At 44.2% G+C, this 25,726-nt stretch overlaps 1 protein-coding gene across 3 annotated transcripts in view; it reads left to right on the plus strand.

The window, feature by feature from the left end:
* LOC149350453 (uncharacterized) overlaps nucleotides 1-25,726 on the plus strand; it is a 30,454-nt gene that overhangs the window by 981 nt on the left and 3,747 nt on the right. The window contains exons 2-5 of one of the 3 annotated variants that reach the window (XM_089579491.1): nucleotides 8,866-8,973; nucleotides 11,764-11,842; nucleotides 22,919-23,090; nucleotides 23,997-24,132. In XM_089579491.1, coding sequence (XP_089435617.1) covers nucleotides 8,899-8,973; nucleotides 11,764-11,842; nucleotides 22,919-23,090; nucleotides 23,997-24,102 — 432 coding nt within the window. In that variant the 5' untranslated portion in view covers nucleotides 8,866-8,898 and the 3' untranslated portion in view covers nucleotides 24,103-24,132. Of the gene's footprint in view, nucleotides 1-8,865; nucleotides 8,974-11,763; nucleotides 11,843-22,918; nucleotides 23,091-23,996; nucleotides 24,133-25,726 lie in introns of those variants that run through there. The other 2 variants (XM_089579492.1, XM_089579493.1) reach the window with 2 other exon arrangements.

Below are 25,726 nucleotides of genomic sequence, written 5' to 3' on the forward strand. Positions count from 1 at the left end.
GTAGTATTGCAACTTTGTTAGGCATATTTATCCATGCTTCAGTTTTCCACCACTAAGAATGCTTGCTTAATTTTTGTTTCAGTTTTCTTAGCAGTCTAATTTGGTCATTGCTTTTTCAGTGAAAAATTATTTGTGGTTCCTTTTTTTTTGACCGGTAAGGAAGTAAGAATCGCTTGCTGAATAGAGGGAGGGTAAGGCGGGAAAAATTACTACGGAGTGCTGTGACACATAGCACCTGATGTTCCGATGTTGAGTACAGGAATTTTCATTGTTTTACCTCTCGAACCAACACCCCGGTAGCGTCAGCACGCAATATGCATATAAAATATGTGCGTTTCACTGTGTGGTGTCTAGCTAGTCTTGCTACTTTTCAAATGAATCCATATGCATTACCAACTTTTCCCATTTGCATACATCGTATTCCACAAAACTTTTACTTTTTATCAGGTCACGTTGATATTACATCAGACTGGGATGTCTTCTCAAATTTATTATACGATTCACTTATGGTTTCAGTCTACAGCAGCTAGCATTGCATTGTCAACTTTTACACCTACATTGTGCACGTCTTTGGTGTGATCCAACACCATAAACGAAGGCACACATGACTTAGATGCACCCTGTTTTGCAGCAGTGGCTATGTTCATGGGCTGGTCCTGTGATCACTGACATCGTATTTTAGTGCAGACTGTTGGGCCAGTTCAACAATCATTGCAAGAAAATTTTTGCACAAAACAGATGTGATGTGTTCTCCAGTCGGAGTCTGAGGCAAAACTGTTTATTGAGTGAAAGCGTACAAGCGGGGCAGACAGTCGGTATAGAGAGAGAGAGTGCAGAGTTCAGTGTCCGCGTGTAGCTTCGTACATGCATATGGTACGTGCCAGGACCGAAGAGCCGCGGAGACGCGGGGATGAGGTGTTGAGCGAAATACGAAGTGATGTGTTCTCCAGTCGGAGTCTGAGGCAAAACTGTTTATTGAGTGAAAGCGTACAAGCGGGGCAGACAGTCGGTATAGAGAGAGAGAGTGCAGAGTTCAGTGTCCGCGTGTAGCTTCGTACATGCATATGGTACGTGCCAGGACCGAAGAGCCGCGGAGACGCGGGGATGAGGTGTTGAGCGAAATACGATGCTCAGGCCAGACAGAAAGTACTATACGGGAAGCGGCGCTTGGAGCGGCAGTAGTGTGATACACAATTGGAGCGGCAGCACCACGATACACAACACTCCTCCCCCCTTAAGCTGGATTCACACGACGGACCAAATCGCGAAGTGCCCTCGCGGATGGGCATCACGTGACCCTTCGTCACTGATTCCTGCTGCTCCGCTTCACTCGCGAGCAGCGATTCGTGATATGGCCGAGAGACCTTTTCACACTTCGGATTGCTTGAGATCCTTGACCGTGACTGTCAAAGCAGTAGCGGTTAAACTGTTTAGTCTGGCAACGAGCAAGCTTACAAAATCCAATACAAGCCTCTGGTCGAACCAAAGTACATGAGAGCGCGAAAAACTACATAGTCCTGTTGACAGCTGCGAAGATGGAACCACTTGGCGAACTTTCTAACAGCCAAAGCGCGTCTTGTTCGTACGGTTCTAGGTTCACAGATGACGCAACCTTGTTTTTTCTTGCCCTTGTGGAAAGTTTTCCCGCTCTGTGGGATACGCATAGAGACGATTACGCCGACAATGCGACAATCCGACTGGCTCGTCCGCGCTGTCGTCTGCTGCTTCCTCCCGTCGTGTGAATGCTCGCCGCGGACGGGGGGACCGCGCGTCAGACATCACGTGACCGATTGGTCCGTGAAGCGGTCCGTCGTGTGAATCCACCTTTAGACGTAGTAGTCTCGGAGGTGAGAAGGAAACTTCCTCTCTCGGGCGGAGCGTCGAGGAACGGTGCCGGTCGCCGGAGGAATTCTGTCGGAGGTATCCGCGTTCTCTGAGTTGGAGCGGCTGTGCCCGGGTTCAGGTGAGTCGGCGTCTGGCTCGGTCGAAGTGCTAGCGGGTTGTTCGTCCTGGTCTTCTGACTCTGAATGCGGCTCAGGCAGTTCGAGTTCAGGTGCACGTTGAGGAAGATCGGGTAGGTTATAGTCCCTCTTTCTAAGATGGTCGACGTGCCTACGCCAGGACGTACCGTCCAGGAGTTCGACTTCATAGGACACAGGTCCTTTGCAGGAGCGGATGATCGCGGGAAGCCACCGAGACCCATGTGGCGAAAAATTCCTGGCAAAGACTGAGTCACCAGGCTCAAACTTGCGGGTTGGTGTAGCGCGGAGCTTCCGCGACAACTGGTCGCGTCGCAAGTTGCCTTCCTGAGAATCAGGGTGCAAGTAGTCTAGGGCGGACTTTAGCTGACGTGAGAAAAGTAGCTCCGCCGGGCTTCTTCCTGTAGTCGTGCAGGGCAGCAAGTGCTGCTGGAACAGGAAACGACTGAGCTGAAGTTCGATGTCGCCCCCTTTCAGTCGTTTAAGAGCTTTCTTTGTTTCCTGAACGAAGCGTTCGGCCTGTCCGTTAGAAGACGGATGGTAGGGTGCGACTAAAGCTTGACGAACGTTGTTCCTGGCGAGGAACTGCCGGAATTCAGCTGATGTGAATGCAGAACCGTTGTCAGATACGACGACGTCGGGAAGTCCGTGTGTGGCGAACAGCCGTCTGAGTTCTCGCACAACAACTGCAGCTGAAGTTGTCCTCACCACAACGACCTCTAGCCATTTTGAGAAGGAGTCCACGACGATAAGAAATGTCTTGCCTTGGACTGGTCCAGCGAAGTCCACGTGCAGCCTAGACCACGGTCTCGTAGTCTGTTCCCAGGGATGGACTGCAGCGCGGGGTGGAGCATTCCTGGATTCTTGGCAGGTCTTACACGCACGGACTTTGTTCTCCACATCGCTGTCGAGTTTCGGCCACCAGACGTAACCTCGCGCGAGTCCCTTCATGCGAACGATTCCCGGGTGTGATGAGTGAAGTAGCTCAAGCACTTCCATGCGGAGTTGCGGTGGAATCACGACTCGGGAGCCCCACAGAATGCAATCACGATAAGCGGAGAGTTCGTCGCGGCGCACGAAGTAAGGTTGGAACTGGTCCTCTACCTTTGCTGGCCATCCGGTACGAATCCACTTCAGTACTCGCGACAACACACGGTCCTTCCTTGTCAGCTGAGAAATCTTGGATGCATCTGCAAAGGCTTCTGGGGGGTTTTCTAGCAGCAGGACATCTGTCATAACAGGACTTTCGGCATTTGTGGAGGGCAGCGGCAGGCGGCTGAGTGAATCAGCATTGCCCATTTGACGTCCTGGTCGGTAGATCAGCTCATAGTCGTACTGTGCGAGGAGTAAATTCCATCGAAGCATCCTCGGTGAAAGTACGCTAGGTATTGGACGACTGTGATGCAGCAGACCCAGCAACGGCTTGTGGTCAGTGTAGACCTTGAAGTGTCTGCCATACAGATATTGGTGGAACTTCTTGACACCGGAAACGACAGCCAGAGCTTCTCGGTCTGTCTGAGAGTAGTTACTTTCGGTCGAGCTCAAAGTACGGGAACCGAATGCAATTGGAGATTCTTGTCCGGTAGAGTCTTCGTGACTAAGGACAAATCCTATCCCGTAGGCAGACGCGTCGCAGGCAAGCGTGAGCGGCTTGTGCACATCGTAGTGGACTAAGACATCGGATGTCTGTATAAGTTCCTTGGCGTGCTTGAAAGCGTCGGCTTCTTCTTTGTGCCATCTCCACGTCTGATCCTTTGCTAGCAGACGGTATAGAGGCTCGAGGGCGTGAGCTGCACCGTGCAAGAATCTGTTGTAGAAGTTGAGCAGTCCGAGAAAAGACTGAAGTTGCTGCTTGTTCCTTGGACTGGGAGCTTCTTTAAGGGCTTCGACCTTTTCTTCGGTCGGATGAATACCGGCAGCGTCAATGCGGTATCCAAGGAAGGTTACTTCCGGCATGCCGAAGGTGCATTTCTCTCGGCTCAGACGAATGTTGTCGTCACTTATGCGTTTCAGCACATCTCGCAGGTGTTTGTTGTGCTCGTAGGCATCTTGACCTCCCACTATAATATCGTCCAGGTACACGTGGACCCCAGGTAGTCCCGAGAGGAGCTCTTCCATGTAGCGCTGAAATATGGCTACGGCGGACGACACTCCGAATGGCAGGCGAGTAACTTTGAACAGTCCCCGGTGCGTATTGACTGTTAGCAGATCGGCTGTGTCACTGTCCACGGAAAGCTGCTGGTAGGCTTGATTGAGGTCTAGTTGTGAGAATACAGTGCACCCCGCAAGGTTTGAAAAAGCTGATCGATGGTTGGAAGAGGATATGTTTCCATCTTGATTGCTTGGTTAACGGTGCTTTTGTAATCACCACACAGCCTGATCTTGCCGTTCTTCTTAACGACGCAGACTACCGGTGTCGCCCATCGGGAGGATCGCACGGGCTGGTAGACGCCTTCCTGTACAAGAACGTCGATGGCTTCGTCTACCTTGGGCAGTAGAGCCACCGGAACTTGACGTGCTTTCCTGAAGATGGGAGCGATTTCAGCCTTGAGCTCGATACGAACGGATGGTCCCTTGCTCTTCCCTAGTCCTTCAGCGAAGACTTCTGGGTATTCAGAGACTGCGTTCAGCAAGGTTAGCGGAACTTCGATTTGAGATGCGTGGTTTATTCCGCAGAGCGATATTCCCAACGCAGAAAACCAGTCTCTCCCCAACAGGCTGGTGCCATTTCCTCGGACAACGAGAAGTTGAAGGCGAGTGCTCTTCGTTCTGTATGAGACGGCAACTTCCAATGATCCCAGAATCTCCAAGCTTTCCCTTGTGTAGGAGCGCAGCTGTAGAGAGGATGGCCTTAGGTCTTGCCTTGAGAGCCGAAGTTTCTCCATGGTCCTCTCGCTGATGATGGTGCAGGCGGCCCCGGAGTCAACCTCCATGGTTAGAGGCCTACTGTTTATCAGGACGTCCACGCAGAGTGCCGGAGAAGTGATGGTGTTGGCACCACTCGTAGACTTGCGGTCTTGAATTTCCCGATGAAAGCTGACTGAAGCCGTAGAGTTTACGTCTTGAGCTGGATCAGCTGATTGCAAAATCTGATGGTTGCGTCCACGAGAGTACTTGTTTTTGCGAGAAAACTCCTTTCGGTGTTGACCAGGCTTGGAAGTTTTTTCTTTTGCTGCTTTCTTCCTGCAGGCCTTCTCCAGGTGACCTTTGTTGCCGCAGTAGCGACAGATGGCGGAATGATAGGAGCAAGTACGAGCGTCATGCTCACCGGTGCAACGCCAACATTGATGACTCGGAGGATGGTTGGCGGGCTTGACGTCCGAGCGCTTGGGGTTTCGTTGCAATTGATGCGCTTCTGAGGGGACCCTTGAGCGGCGAACCTCTTCTGTCTTGGCTGCTGCTTCTTCCGCAGCACGTGCCAGTAGGATGGCCTTCGAGAGCTTGAGGTCCGGTTCAGCCAGGAGACTTCTTTGGATAGGCTCTTCACGCAAGCCACAGACTAGGCGGTCGCAAAGAAGTCGATCCAGCCAATCCCCGAACTCGCAGTGGCGAGCTAACAGTCGAAGAGCGGCGAGATATTCCGGCACCGATTCACCAGGTTGCTGGTCTCGCTTGAAGAAGCGGAATCGTTCCATGGTGACGGAGGGTTTCCCGATGAAGTGGGTGTCGAGCAAGGAAACGATTTCTGAGAAGGGAACCTCCGAAGGTGCCTTGGGTGCGCAAAGCGAGCGCAGCAGAGTATACGCGTCGACGCCGCATACGCTGCAGAGGAAAGCCCGTTTCTTCTCATCGGACTGGATGTCGTGGGCTTGAAAGTAGAACTCGAGGCGTTCTAAGTAGACTGGCCAGGAGGAAGGCTCGGCGGGCGAGAATTCTCCGATCGTGGCCGAAGGCAGAAGCGCTGCCATGTCGACGGACGTGCAGGGCTGGAGCGGATCCAGGAGCTTTGCCTGAGGCGGTCAGTATTGACTGCAATTGCGCGCTGGGGATCACGGCGATCCCGTGCTCGTCGCCAGTGATGTGTTCTCCAGTCGGAGTCTGAGGCAAAACTGTTTATTGAGTGAAAGCGTACAAGCGGGGCAGACAGTCGGTATAGAGAGAGAGAGTGCAGAGTTCAGTGTCCGCGTGTAGCTTCGTACATGCATATGGTACGTGCCAGGACCGAAGAGCCGCGGAGACGCGGGGATGAGGTGTTGAGCGAAATACGATGCTCAGGCCAGACAGAAAGTACTATACGGGAAGCGGCGCTTGGAGCGGCAGTAGTGTGATACACAATTGGAGCGGCAGCACCACGATACACAACAAGATGGGACTTGGGAAAGCAAAGCAACACAGACAAGCTCAAGTGCTTATCTGTTATCAAGTCTAGTCTGTTTTGCACAAAAATTTCCTTCCTATATGGTAACAGCAATGACTGCTACAACGGCTATTGCTGCTATGATTACTGCTATTATTACTGTTACTACAGCTACTTCTACTTCATAAGGTTTGAACCGTCGCTTTGACAGCTAGCATTTTAAAATACTAGTGTACCAAGATATTGGCGTGTGCCTTTTCAGATTGATTTTTAAACCTGTAATGCCCGCCGTGTACAATACAGAAGGTAGAAATGGCAATAATTTTCGTTTGTTTTTTAAAAAGATTATCAAATCCGCACAGTATTGCACAAACTGCATTTCGCAGCATACTTATGCAAAAGAAGTGAAAGTGTTGGTTGCCAGAAGTGAAGATGGCGGGGTAGTGTTTGAGGTTTAACATCCAAAAGATGCATGTAGACCATGAGGGGTGCTGTAGTGGAGGGCGCTGGATTAATTTAGACTACTTGCAATTCTTTATCATACACGCATTGGCAGCACAGGGGCATTTTTGCAGCCGCCATGGCTGGGATTCGGTCCCATGGCTTTGGGCTTAGCAGGCAATTACCAAACCACCATGGCAGGCAAAGATGAAGGCTTGTTGAAAGATCACTCACTGCAAAAACTAAGTCTACTGGCCAGACCATTTAAAATTTGTGCAGCCATATACTCTTACATCAGTACGTAATGGAACAATTTTGAATGTTGTTGATTTATTCTTTTTGCCCCACTATGTGTGCGGAGTGCTGTCCTTAAGCTTTGAGAAATTAGCCTACAATTAAGGAGCTGATACTCATCAACATATACCTGAGCTTTACCGCATGTTTCATTGAGCGCTTAAAAATTCCTAAATATAGGGAGTCAAAAAAGCAACTCTTTTCAGGACTAAACCATCAGCCATGAGAGACATCTGTTACTACGAAAATCATCATAAGGAGACAGCTAATTAATCAGAATTCACTAACACTGCCTGGTGGTTTGAATGTGAAAATCTTCAATGAAAGTTCGTCTGGTTGGGCTTGAAATATAAAAATTGAAGAATGCTGACACCAACCAATTCTTATTAGCAGCTCAATGTTTCACGACCCTAATAAATATTGGTTGGTGTCAGTATTCTTCTGTATTTTTGTCTGGTGGTTAGTGCCAGTGGTAAGTTCGAAGCTATGTTCTAAACAATGCCATAACACTTTGTGAAAGCAAACAAAAACTGTGCTGTAAAGCTCTGCAGTGCGAGAAAATCTTGGCCTTTTTTCTGCACAAAACTGAAACTGAGCACATGGGGCACACTAGGAGCTCTGTGCAAACACATCTGCTGATGTGTTGCAATGACTATGGCGCCAAATATGAACTGCCTACTTCACTGTACCATGGCATGCACTTTATTTTGCTTCATCACTCAGAAAAATACCATGTGCTTGGCGGTGACTATCCTTTGCATTGTAGCAAGCGGCGAAGCAGTAGAATATAGAATGTGCATGGTGGGGTTCAGTAGCGCCAGTAGTTGGAATTGGGCGCCTTAGGCACTGCAACGCATCAGCGGACATTGCGTTTGCACTGAGCTTTCTCTGCACCTGATGCGCTCAGTTTCTGTTCTGTGCAAAAAAAAAAAAGCGCCCAATTTCCTCGTGCTACAGAGCTTTAGAGAAAGGCTTTTTCTTAGTTTTAAAATTTGATATGGCATTGTCTTGGCCATGGCTTCGAACTCCTGATTGGCTCGACCCACCAGACTGTGTTAGTTACAGATTAGTGAATTTCAGGTAATTTGCTATGTAATTCGGACAATTTTCATAGTAAATGCTGTCTGCTGCTGCCGACAGTGTGTTCATGAAAAGATTGTTTTTCTATTTCGAACTCCCTATTTATAGGAATTTTTAGCATATTCACTAAAACATCAGGTATACCCGAGCCATAGAGCTTTCTCAAGCTTCTCAGGTAAAGAAAACTTAGCTCTGGTCTGGGGATTGAACCCAGGACCACCAGCTGTCCAAGGCATTTTCTAACAACAAAGCTAACCACGAGGCTAGTATATGGCAGGGCAAAGCTGAATTGATCAGCAGCTCGAAGTGGGAATGGTGTTTGCCCAATGTTTTTAAGGGAAACCCCCAAGGTGGAGTATATTTCAGGAAGGGAGTAATTACTCGTTAGCATTCATACAAGCACAGGCATATGGGGGAAAGGAGCCTGCACCTTCAAAGCCCATCACTCTAAGCTTGAACAGTCACTTCTACTCTGCAGTGGAGCTATGACTTATAAAATTTTATAAGTATACTTAAGCCGTGCATGATATCCGTCTTTACATTTCCTCACCTTTGAGATGCTCCGAGTTGCATAAAAAGAAGCATTTAGCCCTTCGTCCAGCTCTTGTGTGCATGGACAGTAGCCTAGGAGAGCTTCAGCTGATAAAAAATTTGCCTTTATAAGTTTTGAAAATCTGAAAAGAAGCATATGCACTGTCCCTCTGACTATAACATATTAGTGGTAATGAGCAAAGTGCTGAACATGCTTCCTTTGTTTCTTGCTGTCTATCACAGGACTCGAAAGTTTCTTAGTATTTTGTTTCTAAGATGGCCAGGATGAGGAAGCGATGGGTAAAAAGAGCCGAGAAAAATATCTCCACAAGCCACATCAGTGCCATGATGGTGAGCAAAGGCTTTGATTTTATTAAAGCAATGCGTTTTCCTTTTACTAGTGGAATACACTTGATTAGACCTTCTTTTAAGCACTGATTAATTCCATCATTCTGTGCACACTGATCAGCCGCTGGCATGTAGGCATTGATTAGAGCAGGCATTTTGCATCCTGCTGCATAATATGCGTGGGTGTTAATGTTCTCTGGGACACCATTTCTGTACTAGAAACATTGTACATGTTTCTTTATTTGCTGTAATGACCACTTAAGGCTTTAAGGTGTTTACTTTTGTTTTTATTGTTTATTGGCCCAGTGAAAATTGTGTTGAGAAATATGAAGTGCCTTTGTAATCATGTAGGTCATTTGCTTGTATGGTTGAGACCTAGTGAAAGGACAAGTACACTTGCATGGCCTCCGCCTGATGGCTCCACCAGTGGCTGGGCAAGCTTGGTGCAGCTGCATATGCCTGCAGTGCATGATTTACAGCTAATCGAGGACTGTGCTCACTTATAGTGACTGCATGATTATCTTATTTATCAATTATTTTTAGGACGCCATTTTGTTATCAGACTGATAATTTTGTTTGGGAGCAGTGTTTCCCCTTGGCTGTCAGTTGCTGATTGCTTTCTTAAGAAGTGCATGCCTGCCTGCTGCTTCTGGATACAGTGGGAAAAGCAGTAGCATGTGTGCAACAGATTGGTTGCTCTGTGGCTTGATGCACCTACTTGGAAGGAAACTTGCCCTACTCACTATCTGAAACAGGTTGAAAGGGTCCTGCTCATTGCTGGAGGCGAGATTTGATGGTAGGCAAGAACTGCCAGCCTCAGTAAAATTGTTCGGTGCAAGGCAATGTCACAGAATACAGAATATAAACATCTCTTTCACTGCAATAAACCCAATTCTGCATTGTATACCTGCTGCATTGCCTCTAAATTACAAGTCGTGCCCCACCAATGGTTAGTGCTGTGTGACCAGAATTAAATGCTGGCTTAGCTAACAGTTCTAAAATCTTGTTATACCTCACACAAGTGCCAGGGCTTCCATCTCAAGTTGGGAGTAGTTTTGGTTGGCTGAAATTAGTGTATGCGATTGAGATTTGGATCTGACATCTGCATTACTGTGGCATCAGTCCTTCTGCATTATAGTGAGTTGAGTTTCTTGGAGCATCCTAATGTAGTCTATCAGGCTGCATGCACACTACTGTTTGGGGAGAGATCTTGCATTAAAGACTAGTTGTGTGTGCTCATCTTGTGCACTTGTGTTTTTGTTGTCCTTCTCTTATGTACATTTCTGTCTTAACGCAACACCAACTAGCCCCACAAAGTATGCTTCAAAATCTGCTTGAACAATACAATATATCTGTACCTGCAATGTGATCTTAGGCAGCAGCAAATGTGGGAGGTTTTGGGTACTTCAGTTCAATTCATTTTTATTTGCCAGACATTTCTAAATGGTGTCTTGGATAAAAGCTGCTAACACTACTTGACTAGGTCCAGGAAACCAATTTCAAGGCATAGTGTACAGCATGCGATAACTAATTAGAAACCATTAGTGACTACAAAATATATTAAATACAGAAGGAGGCAATGATTAGGTATAAAAGTCAAGAAATCCCTAGTTATGCTGAAAGAAAGGTAAACAAGAAACTAAAGTTGGCATTGCATTCAAACAACAAAAGCATGTTTAAGAAGGATGCCGAGGTAAATAACAAAGTAAATAATGGTAATAGCAACGGTATTAACAGCACGTAACTATCCACAATTTCACAGAGCAGCTCCGTAGTTTGTTTTATTTTATAGCCAGTAGCGTTTCGAAATGCATTTAATGTACGAGGAAGGTTATGAGCTATAGACTAATTTATAGTAACTACGAAAAAATGGTATGGTCCATACGTCCTGATTTCATGTCTCCATCAAAGTCTGGCATAATTTTAAGGATGCCAAAGTTTATCATTTTTAATTTGGGCGGGTTAAAAATACATTAGTTGCAGAAGACTGAATTCATATAGGTTATCTACGCAGATGTTGGTATGTGCTTGGAAGGCGGTTGCTGTTGAACCCGATCTTTAAAGATTTGCAATATAACAATTCTTTTTTTTTTTGTAGTATGAACAATTTATTTATGTTAGTCCTTGTAGTTGTTGCCCGCACTAAACTGCAATATTTTAAATGTGTCACGGTCAAGCCCGAACGAGCATCCTACTACGGTGCATAAACAATACCTCATTGGGTTTTGCGACAAACTTTCACCGTCCCAACTGTCTCTTGCTGCATGCCACCATGCCGCACACCTTCTTGCACTGCAGTGCTGCACAACAGCCCAGCCCCTGTTTCCAGTCCCCCCACCTCCACCAACATGGGTTTACTGGCTCACCACGAACTCTCCATCAACACAACATTCCCCGTCCAACCACGTTGTTCATAGGAAGTGGTCCTTTGATCAAATGACTTGGTTTGTACCTCAGAAAAAGCCCTTTATGCGGCTGAAAAATATGCACAAAGTATGCTTGAAATTTTGCATAGTTTTTCACAACATTCATAGCTGTTTCACGTCATTTGCGTTCAAAGTTTAGCATTTCTTTTGCTGTATACCTGTGTGCAATGCATGCCTACTGTCTCTGATTACCAATCAGCTAGTCATTCGTTTTCACAGCCCAGCGGGCTTTGTACTATGCTGTCAGACACACAGCTTACTATTTTTTTTTCAGTTAATGGGCACTTTTATGGGCCTTTAATACTTGTTCTCTGGTGCATTGACTCTTGTGTAGATGAAAAGTGGGTTGTCCTGTCTTAATCTGCAGGTAAAGAAAGAGGAGAAGTTTAAAGGTGTCCTTATGTTACCTGACTGTAAGAAGCCCTTGAGGAGAAGGTTACTGAACTGTAAGTTTAGAGCTTACATTTCCTGACAGCGTGCTATTTATTGCTGGGGGGCATTTATTTCAAACATTTTTTGAACTATGAGATGCTGTCAGTACTTTGGCTTTTTTTGTGTTTTGCTTTTACTGCTTCGCAGATCTGCATTCTTCATGTCTGTTGTTATTAGTTTTTATTAAATGAACCTAGACCTAAGGGTTGAAAACACATTCACCGATTGTGTCAAGGTGAGCAGTAGTTGGATTTTCTATTAGAGGTGCAAGAATACCACGAGTCTTGAAATTTATTTACTGTATGTGTGTTTGATGGAGCTTTGTTTTCATCCTTTTATCATGAACAATAATTTTTAAGCTTACACATATTTGTAGCGTGGAATTCTGGACATTAAATATGCAGCAGCTTATACAGGAATGTGGTTACACTGAAGATATGCAGTGAGTGATTAAGTTCATGCTTAAAATATAGTGTGTAGTGTTATAATGTATAACAATTTATTGTGGGTTGTTGTTATGGGCTGAAAAAACACAAAATCTGCATTGTTTGAACCAAAAGCCAAGACAGATGTACAGGCTTGTTGGTAGTTTATGATTGATGAAACAGCTCAGAAAAGACATTGTCCTTGTCTTTTCTGTGCTGTTTGGTTGACCATAATAAACAAAAAGCATTTACCTGAGAAGCCAATATTGGAATGAAGGCTGCTTGTTTTTCTGTGGAAGACTTTACCACATAGTAAGTGCCATTATATTTGTTTCATGGGTAGTTATCAGATACTGTAAATGGCTTAATTTTTGCAAAGACCTAATTTTCAGGAATCATTATGAAAAATTGGTCCCATGAACAATTATGGCAAAAGGAGCGCTAAGAGGCTTATCACTTCTGACTTGTGAAATTTAGTAGTTGTGAAATATTCTGATATTGCAACCTTACTCAGATTCCTGTAATATTGAGCTTGTGAAAGATATGTCGTTTACAGTATATGTCTGTTGGGAATAGCCGTCTTTCTCTGGATGCAGCATCTGAGCTGTATTGCCTTAGTTTTATGGTTTGTTTTAAGACATCTTGGCGAAGACGTAGATACACCTTTCTTGCTGGCACATTTATCTCCCACTGTAGCTTAGCTACTGCAAAAGTTGACAAAAACATGTCATCAAAGGTGGGCTAGCAAGGGTGAAATCTGAGCTGTGTATGATGTGAACAGTATCACCTCGACTTCCAATGAGTTAAACTGACAATCTTTCTGAAGAAAAACTGGTACCATAAAGAGTGTTTTTTTTTTGTGTGCTGTAACCTCATCGCTTGTCTATTTAACCTTTCCCCTGCTTCTGATGATTACAGAAATGAGCCTATTGAGCCTTGAAACATAAAAGCTATGATGTGTTTGTGATCACAGAAAACAGTAACCATGGCTTTCTGCATGGATTACTAGCACCTTCACTTGTAAAAGTGGTGTGCCAGTGTATCTATCAGTCCCTTGTTTCTGGGTGAAGGAATTTTACATGCCCACTTTTCTTCCAATAACATCATAATCAGTGTTTTCATTAGCTTGACATGTTCGTGAACTGACAGTGGGGCTAGTTGGTTACTATTGGTAACAAGTAGTACTGTTAAACCTAATGTTGTCTTTTCCTTCCTCTGTCCTTGTTATTTACTGTGTTATTTGTTATGCAGAAATCCTGTTCACAGATCAATGCTGACTTTCACATTTCTTTTTCTTTAAATTTTAATGTACGAAAAAAAAACATTTTTCTCACATCCTGATGCTCCCATTTAGGTGCAACTTAATTGTCAGTCAGCAAAGGTAATTTTGTCCTCATGCTGTGAGCAACTTCTGTTGCTTTCCACCTCCAGGGTTGTGTTCAATTCTGGCTTCTACCTTTTTTGCTCATTGCATCTTGGCGTCATCTCTATAAGAATTCTACAGCATTCTGTGAATGCAGGTTAAACTGCACCGTATTTTTATTACAACTTGAGAACACAGCACCGAGTACCCCTCAAACTAGACCCCGCAGCCAGTGGCATGGACCGATTGTCATGACATTGCGGCTAATCCGTTTAATCCGAGGCTTATCTCCTTGTACATGCCCCCTCTCTCCCACCCGCCCTTTTTTTCAATGTCACTAGTGACTTGAAGGTGTGTGACGTCATGGCAGTCGGCCGGCGCCATTGGTTGGAAAAAATCCTTTGAGGGGCATAGAGGGGCATATGCTGCTACGTTCTGTTGCCTTGTGTGCTTAATTTGCGGTGGTCATTGCTCGCGCTAGAGGCGGAGAAACTACTGCAGAAACGTGACAGAGACAGGCACACAAGACATACGTTTGTATTCGTTAACTAGCACCAAAGGACTCTGCTAGCACTAATAGGCGACTGGCTACCAGTCATATCGGTCGTAGCACTAAAAGCACAATTGCACGGCGTGCTGACAGGTATTGTCGTAAACACAGCATAAGCTTCGCCTAGGATCCTTGATCGCGCGGTTCAGCGAAAATGCTTCAACATTTCCACTGTCGTAACCATTAATATGCCCTGCGAGCCATGCCGACCGCTCCTGGTGCCTGCAAAATACTGAGTTGTCTGGTAGGCCAATTCTTGCAGAAGTGTTTTGGATGTAATGTATGCGTTCGTTCAATTTTCTGAACCGACATACCGACTGCAGTTGCTGCAGTCAACACGGCTAGCTTTCTCTGTGTGGCAAGCATGGCAGTTAGCTTCACCGGAAATAGTCGCAGCGTGAGCCTCTCTGGCTCGTCGTTTCGTTTGTCCGCGCGTGCCCATGTGCGTGCGTGCGCGCGTGTGAAACTTTTCAAGATTTGATTTGAGTTGTCCGCGTTCATAAAAAAAGAGTTTTGTTGTCATTGGGGCTATTTTCTGATGTTACCGGCTTCGCATCTAATTTTTGTCAATTTTGATCCCTGTCGCGCGAGGGCCGAGGAGTATTGTTTTTCTTTGTATATCTTTGCTGGCCTCTGGTTGAGAGTAAATTTTTTCGGCTGCATTCTTTGTGAGCACGCGTTTGGAGAGTACTTGCGAAACATCGGAATAAAAAGGAGAGCCTGTGAGGTAAACGTTGATCCTTTTTTTTAGATGTCGTCTGCCGATTCTGCGAGGCGTCGTGAATCGCGGTTTTGGTGACTGGCTTGTGGGACGTTAGAGAATGACTTTAGGCTTAGAGAAGCAGAAAAATAATGTGAGAGCGGCTCGCTTGTTGTTTTTTATTTTTTTCTTTGCTTCAGATAGGGCGAAGTGTGTCGGAAAGAGAAAGCAAATGTGAGTGGCAAGCCAAGCGTCGTGTCTGTGACACTGAACTGGGTTGTCGCAGAGGCTGTAACCCACGGCTTGTAGCGCGTGCAGTGCTGCTCGTTCTGCCTACGCTTTTTTGCGGACGCTTTTGCGGTTAACGCCTGCCGGAAAAGCCAGGAGGGTGCGCAGGGCTCGTTTTCCCATGATCTGCACGCACATTTTGAAAGAAAGTTACCGCAGGAACCTATCTCCGTCGTTTGCCGGCGTGCCTTTGTTTTACCTGTCGCACTGAACGTTTAGCTGTGGAGCCATGATGCGCCGAGGCGTGTTATCGCATCGCTCTTCTCGCCGCGGCACGCAGCCTTTGTTTGGGGATGTGTAAGAAAATCCTCGTGCTTGGCCATTGTGGCATCGTGTTTGTCAGTGCGGCCTGGGACTTGGTAGCCTGAGCGGCTCGTTTTTCTCATTTCATGTGCGTCATTAGAACCTGAAATTCGATGACGACATCGTCGTTATGCAATACCTGCCTTTTACTTTGGCGAGCTACCTAGAAACCTTGGACGCCGCAGGAATGTGTTAAACATGCCTCATCGCGATATCCGTGAATACTTTTTTCGGTGTTCATATTCAGAAGTGTAGGTATTTGCGAGTGTTCGCACATCGCGGAGGGTGCCATTATTTCCAACTGTCAAAGCAGTAGACGCTTCATGAAGACCCAGCGTTATTTGTTTCTGGAAGTTGTCGGGGTCGTACAGCTGGGATTACTTCAGATTCATCTGAAAATAGAAAACTAAATGACATATTGTTGCAAGGTGGCCACTGTGCTGTTTATCGTTCGGTAGAAACGTTTGCCATTAAACACTCGAAAAGTGGATTGACACCCCCAGAATGAAGATCTAAAATTATTCCTTAGTTTTTGCTTGGCACTGTCATTTGAACTTGCACAGAGCAGTAAGGGGTAATCACTGTGAAGAGACCGGCTGGGCAGTTATGAATGGATAGCTGTGAAAATGCAGGCCTGTTTGGCTCCTTTGTAGTTGCAGGCATTGGTGGCACAAATTTTATATTTATATTGGGTGACTTAAGAATCTACACAGTCATTAGATCGGGTAACCAATCTGTTTGCAGAGTAAGGCTTCATTAAAAGTAATTACAGAAATATGCCAAGAAGGTAGAGCCATGTCCAGCAGAAATGTCACCTGTATCTTTTAGTTCAAGAAATAACGAAGTAAATACTGGTCACTTCTCCCCTGTGAAGGAAGAAATGTGACATGAAAAAACTTTTGCTTTGAGGTTGCCATTAATTTTTTCTCTGCTGTGCGCTGGGAAAGCTAGAGCTATATCTAGTAGCGGAATGACTTTTTATCTCATACGCTTTCCTCTGCATGGTAACATCCAAATGTGACAACTTAAAATCGTGGTATTTGAATTCCTGCTCTGGTGCCATACTTTGCATCTTGAACGTCTCATTCTGCTTCTGTTGTCAATTGCTTTGGTGTGCATGGTGTATTCTCTGTTATGGAAGTCATTCAGGTTGTGCACTTAGTGTAATCTCGTGGTAGCTGTGTGTACCATTTCATGAAAGGTGCTGCAGGCAGTGATTTGGAGATTCCAGATAGCTGCCTACAAGGCCTGATAAAACTTTAATGAAATTTAAATTTTTGAAAGATAATTGGTTGTGGCGTAGTGATCGTTATGCAGTTTTTATTATTTTTTTTGTGAATACCGCCGGTGCAAATGTTTCCGACAAATTTGATACATGTTTCGGCTTATTCACTGGATTGTCCAGTGCATTCATGTTTGACTATGTTTTTTATGATTTATATGGTGAGTTAGGTTGAGTCAAATGGTGGTTCAAGATAAGCTGACCTTGCATCCTATTTTGACTACCAAAGCCGTGTGGTTTGTTTTTGACACCGCTTTTCCCCCATCCTTTATTTCGCCATAAAAAGTACTTCGTTTTGAAACATAGTGGGCATTATGTGCTTTCAAGCCATGAATCAGCCTGCCCAGAGTAGATGCTTTTTTTTTATTATTATTTCCAGTAGAGGTGCGTTTCTTTATGAGCACATTGTAAGTAGTTTTCTTGTTTTAGCACTGTGAAACATGCACTTTTTGTAGATTATTGAAATGCCCATTAGTTTTGTGTGGAAGCTGCTGTGCAGCAAGTCTTCTACTGAAAAAGCGTGCCGCCTGCTGGAGCATATGCCTGTGCAAAGCAGGAATCTATAGCAGGCACTTGAATCAAGCATATCTCTGTTCTGTAGTTGATGTTGAGGAGTTTGGGCACCAAATTTTCGGTTGCATGTTATGTACAGTTCTTTCGAATGGTGCACTAGACATTCATATATATGAATTACCACATAGAATTTAGCCTGCGGCAAGCAAATATTTTGTAAACTTTTTCGTGTTATTTTGGTGTCAACACCTAGACAAGGAGTGTGACACCGAAGTTCTCAGCAGTTCGTGTGAAGTATGGGAAAACTATGGTATAATCAGCCAATCACAAAATCTGAAATGACAATGCATGAAGAAGGGGTTAAATTATTGCGGTTTTTGGTGTCTCGTGTGACTTAACTAAAATTTACATTGTAGCTGTTAGACTGCTGAAACCGAAACATTGCAAGATAAAACGATGCAAGTTATTTACTGGGTGTAGGCAGGTTCACGCTATGTTATTTGTGTTTACCACTGTCTCGTGTATCATTACGAAGAAAAACCACATAACCGAAATATCGTGTCTATGCTCCTCTGAGTAACTTTTTTCTTTTAATGTTTTTGTTAATTTTGCTTGCATTTCTTTCTCTGTTACTTGTCATCAGGAGTGACGGATTATTTGCTATATGTTGCTTAGTTTGCTTGGTGCCACTGAGTTTTCTTGAGCCATTTGCCTGAATGTATTGGCTATTAACTCCTAGGTGCCCATGCACCAACTTGGGCTGCACCTTTTTTTCTGTTGGCTGGTCGTGATGTGCAAGCTGAATTTAATGCTTATTAAGTGTACTTTTATTGGTGCTGCGGTCATGACCCTGTGATTTCCAGTAAGTGGACATCAGCGTCATAGACTGCGTATAAATTAATATCGGGCTTTATAGTGAAAAGAGCATGCTAACTAAGCTTTTTGCTGGTTTTTATTATTGAAGTTCTGCTTGTTGGTTTCTGTGGGCACTGTAGTTTTTAAAAACTCTTTTAAGCGCTTTTATAATTAAAGGGACACTGAGGAGAAATTGAAGTTGGCTTGTATCGACAGAATATCAGCTCCTGATTACAAAAACGCCACTCATACTGACAACAAAGCTCTTGTAACGTAGAAAAGAGCAAGAACCAAAATACAGGTATCGCCGCCACAGGCCAAACTCGCAAGTACAAGCGTCATGACGTCATATAACAAAACAGTGTTGCTAGAACCAATGGTTCTAGCAACGCTAGGACACGAGAAGCACAAATCACTGAGGCGCAGCCAATGCATGCGCAAATCTCCTTGACGTCGCCAGATGGCGCCACGTGCCGGGCAGCTACGCGCTCGCCTGAAGCATCGGGACCAATCAGCGCCTGCTCGCCGGCGTTAGGCGGGCTCCCGGTATTCCGCTAGCGGTATCAAGGTACACGGTATGCTAAAGGTGTCTATTTGCGAGAACTTCGTTGACGACTTCGAGAACGAGATCCATCGTAACGCTCGCAAAACGCCGGTGCAAACGTAAGCGAAGCGACTGTAGCGACGGCCGCAATAGCCGATAGATGCCTTCAACGTGCGGCCGGCGGTAGCTTTCTTTTCGGCTGCTGCTAGGCCGCACTGCTGGCCGCCAGAAATCACGGAGTCTGCATCACGTCATGTCACGTCATGTTTCACGTCACTTAGTCCTCTGTCGTCATAGCCGAATCCCAAGTTTGAATCACAGCGGCGGGAAAAACCTTTTCAACTTCGAATCCAAATTTCTTAGAAATAAATGCATTTTTCGCTGCCGGCCAAGTGGCAACAAAGCCATGACATGCCGAACTATCGGATTTTGCTATAAAAAATATATTAATAGTGCTCTCTTCAGTGTCCCTTTAAACTCTGAAAGGTCTCCAACCAATGATTTGAAGCTGGCTCGGCTCCTTAATCAAGGGCGTTTGGGGGCTGTAGCTAGCGTCTTTAAGTATGCATGGGGGAGGACAAACAAAAGAAGGAAAACAGTAATGTGAATGGTGAGGGAAGGGGAGAGGACGTTGATGCTAGGTGTTACGGTGAGTCGCATTGCTGGGCTGTGCTGTGATGGTCGATGGTGCCTTTTCTTTGGGCTGCAGAGTGAAGTCCCTGGGCGTATACAGGGGGCAGGTTTCCCTTTGTGCGGATGACATTGTTTGGGATCGTTTGAATGTGCCAAGATTAGAGCAATAGCCTTTTTTGGTAATTTGTTGCCGTTTGTTTCCGTTCCTTGAATGGTGGCTTCATTGAAGTTGATTCTATGGTCTGAGTCTTCGGAATGTTCAGCTGCAGGATTGTGCTCTCTTGCGAAGTTCAGGATGTAATTTTTCTGTTTCCAAATTCTTTATTTTAGGTTTTTGGTTTCGCCGATGTAGCTTGCGTCACATTAGGTGCAAGGAATTTTGTAAACAATGCCTCGGGCTCTTTCTCTCTGTGGCCAATCTTTGGGAACAGGTAGGCAAAGTGCCACAGTGTTTGTAGGCTTGTGCGCTACCTGTAGGTGCTGTTTCCTCAGGATACGGGCAATGGTTTCGCTGGTTTCTCGGACATAAGGCAGAGTGACGTATTTGTGGTGGTTTTGATTGTTGGTTGATTTCTCGGCGCATGTTGTTATGTTTTTGGAGGTGAATGGTTTTTCAAATGAAATTTTTTTGGTAGCCATTCATGCTGAGTTCCTTAAATATCGTTGAATGGGACAAGCAGTCGGGCTAGTTGGTGTTGAATCATTTTCAGCAACGTGTAGCAGCACGAGTACAGAGTGAGAGAGGAGGCAAATGTGAAACATCGAGGCATAGAACAAATGATATAACCAAGATACTATACCTATATGCTGAGCAGGCAAGCCACGATCTTTAATGAAAAAAGCAACAAAAAGGGGGAAAATTACGTAGCAGTATGACGGCTCGTAGCTAACACAGCTAGAATATTTGAACAAAATTTTTTCACTTGCCATTTACATTTCTTTGTTGCCTTTTTCATTAAAGATTGGGGCTTGGCTGCTCACCATATTGGTCTAGAATCTTGACCATATCATTTGTTCCACTCCTCACTGTTTCGCTTCTGCCTGTGACGCCTCCCTTTTGCCACGTGTTGATATTTTTTGTAACCCTGGTGGGCGTTTTGTTTTCCTACGGGTATATATGCAGTGGTTTAATTCTCCAAATTAAAGTTGAAGTTCAGTGCTTGTTTGTCTTTGTGTCTTTTTATGCGATGTCGTCGCGCTGCTGCTTACTGCTGAAAACTTTGAATATTCTATGTTGTTCTTTTGTTCTGTCGAGTTCTGTGCGGCAATGTATTTCAACTTTTTGTAATGATGTCTTCACCACTGATGCCTTCTGGACTATTGGGTGGTTCGAAGCGAAGTGCAGATATCGGCTTGTGTGGATTGGTTTGCGGTATACAGAGAAGTGAAGGGAGCAGTGTTTTCGGGTTCTAGGTAGCGGCACAAGCCTACAAACACAGTGGCGTTTTGCCTACCTGTTTCCAATGATCGGCCACGGAGACAAAGAGCCCAAGGCATTGTCTACAAAATTTCTTGTACTGACACAAGCTACATGGGTAAAACCAAAAACCTAAACGAAAGAATTTGGCAACACGAAAATGACGACTGAAATTTCGCAAGAGAGCACAATCCTGTAGCTGAACATTCCGAAGACTCTGACCATAGAATCAGCTTCTACGAAACTGCCATCCTCGGAATCGAAACAAATTACCAAAAAAGGCTTTTGGCACACTCAAACGACCTCAGACAGTGTCAACCACAAAAAGGGAAACCTGCTCCCTGTATACATGCTTGGACTTCGCTCTGCAGTCCGCAGAAGAAAAGGCGCCATCAACCATCACAGCACAGCCCGGCAATGTCACTCACCTTAGCCCCTAGTGTCAATATCCTCTCCCCCTCCCGCACCCTTCATATCACCACTTGGCTTCTTTTGACCGTCTGCTCCCTTTGCCTATGCACACTTAAAGATGCTAGGCACAGTCCTCAGTCACCCCTGAAGAAGGAGCTGAGCTGGGTTTTCAAATTAAAGAAAGTTTTGGCTGGAGACGTGTCAGTTTATTTGTTTAGTTTTCAGCTTAAAGTGCTTTGTATGCGATTGTGTGTGTGTATATTGGGGACTGTCAGTTTTTTCTGTGTGTGCGCGCTCTAGCTAGGTCTAATTTCGTTTCGGGAGAGTTTATCATTCTTCACCTTGCAAATAGGGTGCTTTTTATGCCAGCTAGTGAACACAGCAAAAAATGCTACACAAAACTGTGAGTTTTGTATACGCATGTAAAGAATTGGCCATTGGTGTTTACCATTGGAAGACTCCTGAGTTGGCTTTTTTTGAGGCCTGGATATTCATCCGTTTGTTTGTTCATTAATTCATTTATATCAGTGGAAGTGTGAATCAATATACGCAGATGTTGGCAATAGCCAAGCTAGTTTAGGCCCATTTTACAGGCATATTTGGCAGTGAAAACACATCTAAGGGATACGGGATGAAAATCAGCAGGATGATTGCAGGCGCAGTAACTGACTTAAAAAATTCAAATTGGAAAATGCATAAAAAGGTAACAAAAAAAAGAAAAAAGATGCACAGGTACCTAAATGCTTGAATTGTGCAGTTCAAAGAAACAAAAAAAATTTTAGACAGTGTGAGTACAAGTCTGAATCAGAAAAGACAAACATCTTGGAACAGTACCGAGAATGTAAGCATTGTCATTGACTTTTACTCCATGTAATTATGAAGTAATTTTTCCAAAGTTGAATATAGAAAAAATGGCAATTTAAATTTAAAGAGGAACCATATTTAATATCTGTGCCAATGTACTGTACAATGCGTCAACCGTAAAAATTGCGATTGACAGGTAGATTAAAGTGCCTTGCTAGCATTTCTTGTGTTTCTGGTGGGTATAACAAACAGTCTAAACGAAAGGGGGTGCTTGTTAAGAATGATTGCATTTACAACAAGACACACTTTCATTTCTGACGCAAGAGTAAAAGGGAGTATCCGGAGTTCTGAGAATAATAGTGTTAGTGAGTGCCAGTGCAAGAAGGTCGTTATGTGTGCAGCTCTTTTTTACAGATAACTGTTGAGTTCTAGGTATGTTTTGAAAGTGAATGGCCATGACTTACTGCAGTAAATGAAATATTGTGAAGCACACCGTTTTTAAAATAAGGGTGCTAAAATATGTCCCTGTTTAGAAAAGTATGTAGCAAGCTAAATCAGGTTTGAAGCATGCATTTGTAATGGGTTTAAAATTTGCTGTTTCTCAGTTATAACATCTAAGAATTTTATCAATTCTACTTCCTCTAAAACTTTTCCTTCAACAGTTTTCAAGCTAGAAGGGTCAGCAAACGTATTTTTGGAACGAAACATAGGCTGAAAAATATGTTTTCAAACAAGGTGATAAATAGTGCCTGAAAGGGTTAAGCAAGGCATAATGTCCCCATAACTTTCGTATCAAGCTCGACCCTGGTAAAAAGTATGCTATTTTTAATTATAACTTTTGCTTTTGGTAGCAAGGTTACATTTTATTTTGGCTCTAAGTGTGTGTTTTCTCACAAGCCAACTGCTTATCTTAGTTTTGTGTATGCAAGTTTGCACATTTTTTGTGGTGTGGGGGTTTCATAGCTTAACACTTTTGTAACAACTTCTATACGTTTGATGCAGATGCTGCGCCATCAGGGAATGCCAGTGGCTTTGAGGACATGAAGGAGGATCTGGCTAGGCTGGAAGCTTCACTTGGAAAAGTACGCTGCTCTTCTCACTTGCATTTTGCAGCAATTGAAGGCAAAATCAGGACTGTGAAGCATCGTCTTCAAGGAGGTGCAGCCCCGAACTGGTCTGGGAACATCATTTAATATTTCTTGACAGTTTTTGTTCAAAAGCCTACTCTTTTTTTTATATATATATTGTTGTCCCTGCAGCTTGGCTGAATCCAACACACTGGCCATTTCATTAGCTCTGATTTTTGCACCTCCATGAGTTTGGATTTCATACATAAAGAGAGACCGAATTGTTTTATATATTTTCCATGTATTTCCAGAAAATACACACAGGCCACATTCTGTACATTTCATGTGCATTTTGAGGCACATTCTTGCAATAAAAACAGCTTTATTGAGCCAAAAGTCCTTACTGGTTGGAAGAACTCAGTTTACTGGTTTACTTTTGGGTGGTGTAGGCATCAGCTGAGTGTTTTTGTGTCTGGTGATTGTCAGCCATGACTCATCATTGCCATAGAAGCATGTTCGAGTCATCCACAATACAATTATCAGAACAGTAACAGTTTTAAGAGTAGTGCCGATAACTTTAAAAGCAGAGCATACCAATCAGCACTTCAGAATGTACTGCTGTACCACTTTTGGAAGTTGGTACAGCAGTACATTCTGAAGTGCTGATTTGGTATGCTCTGCTTTTAAAGTTATCGGCACTACTGGTAAAACTGTTACTGTTCTGAAAATTGTATTGTGGATGACTCTAGCATGTTTTTGTTACCACCCAGGGTAGCACACCAAATCACAAATGCAACGAGGTGAGCCTCCAGCTCTTAAAACAACCACATGTATGAGGTTGGTCCATGGTGGTATGGATCCGCAGGCTCACTCTCTTAATGCTTGCGTCCCTACATGTTGACCAATTACAAATTCTTGTTTTAGTTAAACAGCGGGTGGCGGGGAGGATTAGTGTGTTGGCATGCACCTTTATTACTTTTTTTTTTCTTTTGCATCCCTTCCCTCATTTATAGCTTGTTATTCTCCTGCTGCAACATGGTGCTGACCAACATGCCAAAGCTCTTCAAGGTAAAACCTCGTTGGATCTGGCTCCAAGTCCCACAGTCATCCAAGCACTGAATGTTCTCTCCAGGACCTACACCTGCTCTGGTAACTGACCTGTTTTTGTTTCTTTGGCAGGTTCAAACCATAAGATGTTTGCATGATTTGCCTACCTGTTCAGTGATAAGAGGGTGTGTGTGTGTGTGCGTTTTGTACTGCACGTTTATGTCCCTACACAAGAGAGTAGTAGTCGCGTGCGCTTTCATGCATGGCGCATTTGATGGTTAAAAGAGAGGAACTGTTGAGGGCATAGAATTGGGCCTCCCTGATGAAGCTGCCTTGCTAAATGATGACAGCGTCATGGGTGTCTGCCATGAAAAATTGCTTGCCCCGAAAGTCAGTTGCAGGAACATGGCCAGTCACGTTTCGCCATTCTCTGCTGGCCTTCCTCCCTCCCTCCGTTATCACTCTTATCTTGTGGAGCTTGACAGTTCCCTTTCAGTCCCATTTTCTCATGCTTACTAAGTGCTATGGTTTAAGCGTTATCATAGGGCAAGCAAACCTTAGCTTTCAGATTGTGTCAACCCCTCCTCTGACCCTTTTAGATAACCTTTCTTTCCATCCCTTCCTCTCTCTCTCTCTCTCTCTCCTTTTTTATTATTGCCACATAGTACACACCCATAATTTTGCATTGCTGTATCATTGAGCAGTTATACCAGCCTGACATATGTTTTTAATTCCTGGTTGTTCAACCATTGGCTTGGACAACCTGTGAATGTCTCCCTAATTTCAAATCTTTGTGTGGTTGAGTTTTTCAGATAAATTTAATTACGACTCTGCAAATATGTTGTGCACTTCAGTTTGCTATACTTTCCTGCAGCTCAAATGTCTAGTTTTGCTTTGGAAGAAGCTTTTAAGGGGGAAGCTGGTCTTAGAAAAAAAAAATTTTGTTAATGAAGTCACAATAATGGAATCTTCAACAAACATCTATTTTTGCGTGCTGATTCCAAATAAGTAATTTAATTTTATGTAAAACAAGTCCTTGTGCACTTATATAATATGTTATGTAACTTTTTGCTGAGAGCTTTCAATAAGTTTTGCTGCAGAAAACTTGCTAGGACGTATGCCATTGGCCTCTTTTGACATCAATAAGGGCAAAATTATTATCCTGCCTATCATAGAAGTTGATTTACGGGGTTTTGAATTTGCCACTTCACAAACAGGAAGGAACTGATGATTTCAAAGTAGAATAACTCGCCTTCAACAGGCAGGATGATAATTTTACCCTTATTGCATAGTTTGATGTCAAGAGAAACTAATGGCGTGCAGTCTGACAAGTTCCCTGCAGTAGAGTTTCTTTCAAACTCTTGGCAAAAGTTACCTAACATATTGCATAAGTGCACAAGGACTTGTTGTACATACAATTAAATTACACATTTGGAATCAGCACACAAAAATGCATGTTCTCAGAAGATTTCATAGTTGTGACTTCATTAATAAAAATTTATTTCTAAGACCCTCTTCCCCCCTTAAGCTTTTCCGGACTGCTTGCACATATCTGCTTACGTTCTTACGTTAAAAAGATTTTTGCACCAGTTTGTCTTCTGTGATGAAGAAATTGCCAAAACAGACGCTTGAGGGAGTTAGTAATCCATGATTGTAGACAGCGCAAACAAGCACTCGTCTTTGTGTTCTTCCCGCA

The sequence above is a fragment of the Amblyomma mixtum genome, chromosome 3 (genome assembly GCF_055824585.1).
Source record: "Amblyomma mixtum isolate Tamu chromosome 3, ASM5582458v1, whole genome shotgun sequence".
NCBI lineage: Eukaryota > Metazoa > Arthropoda > Arachnida > Ixodida > Ixodidae > Amblyomma > Amblyomma mixtum.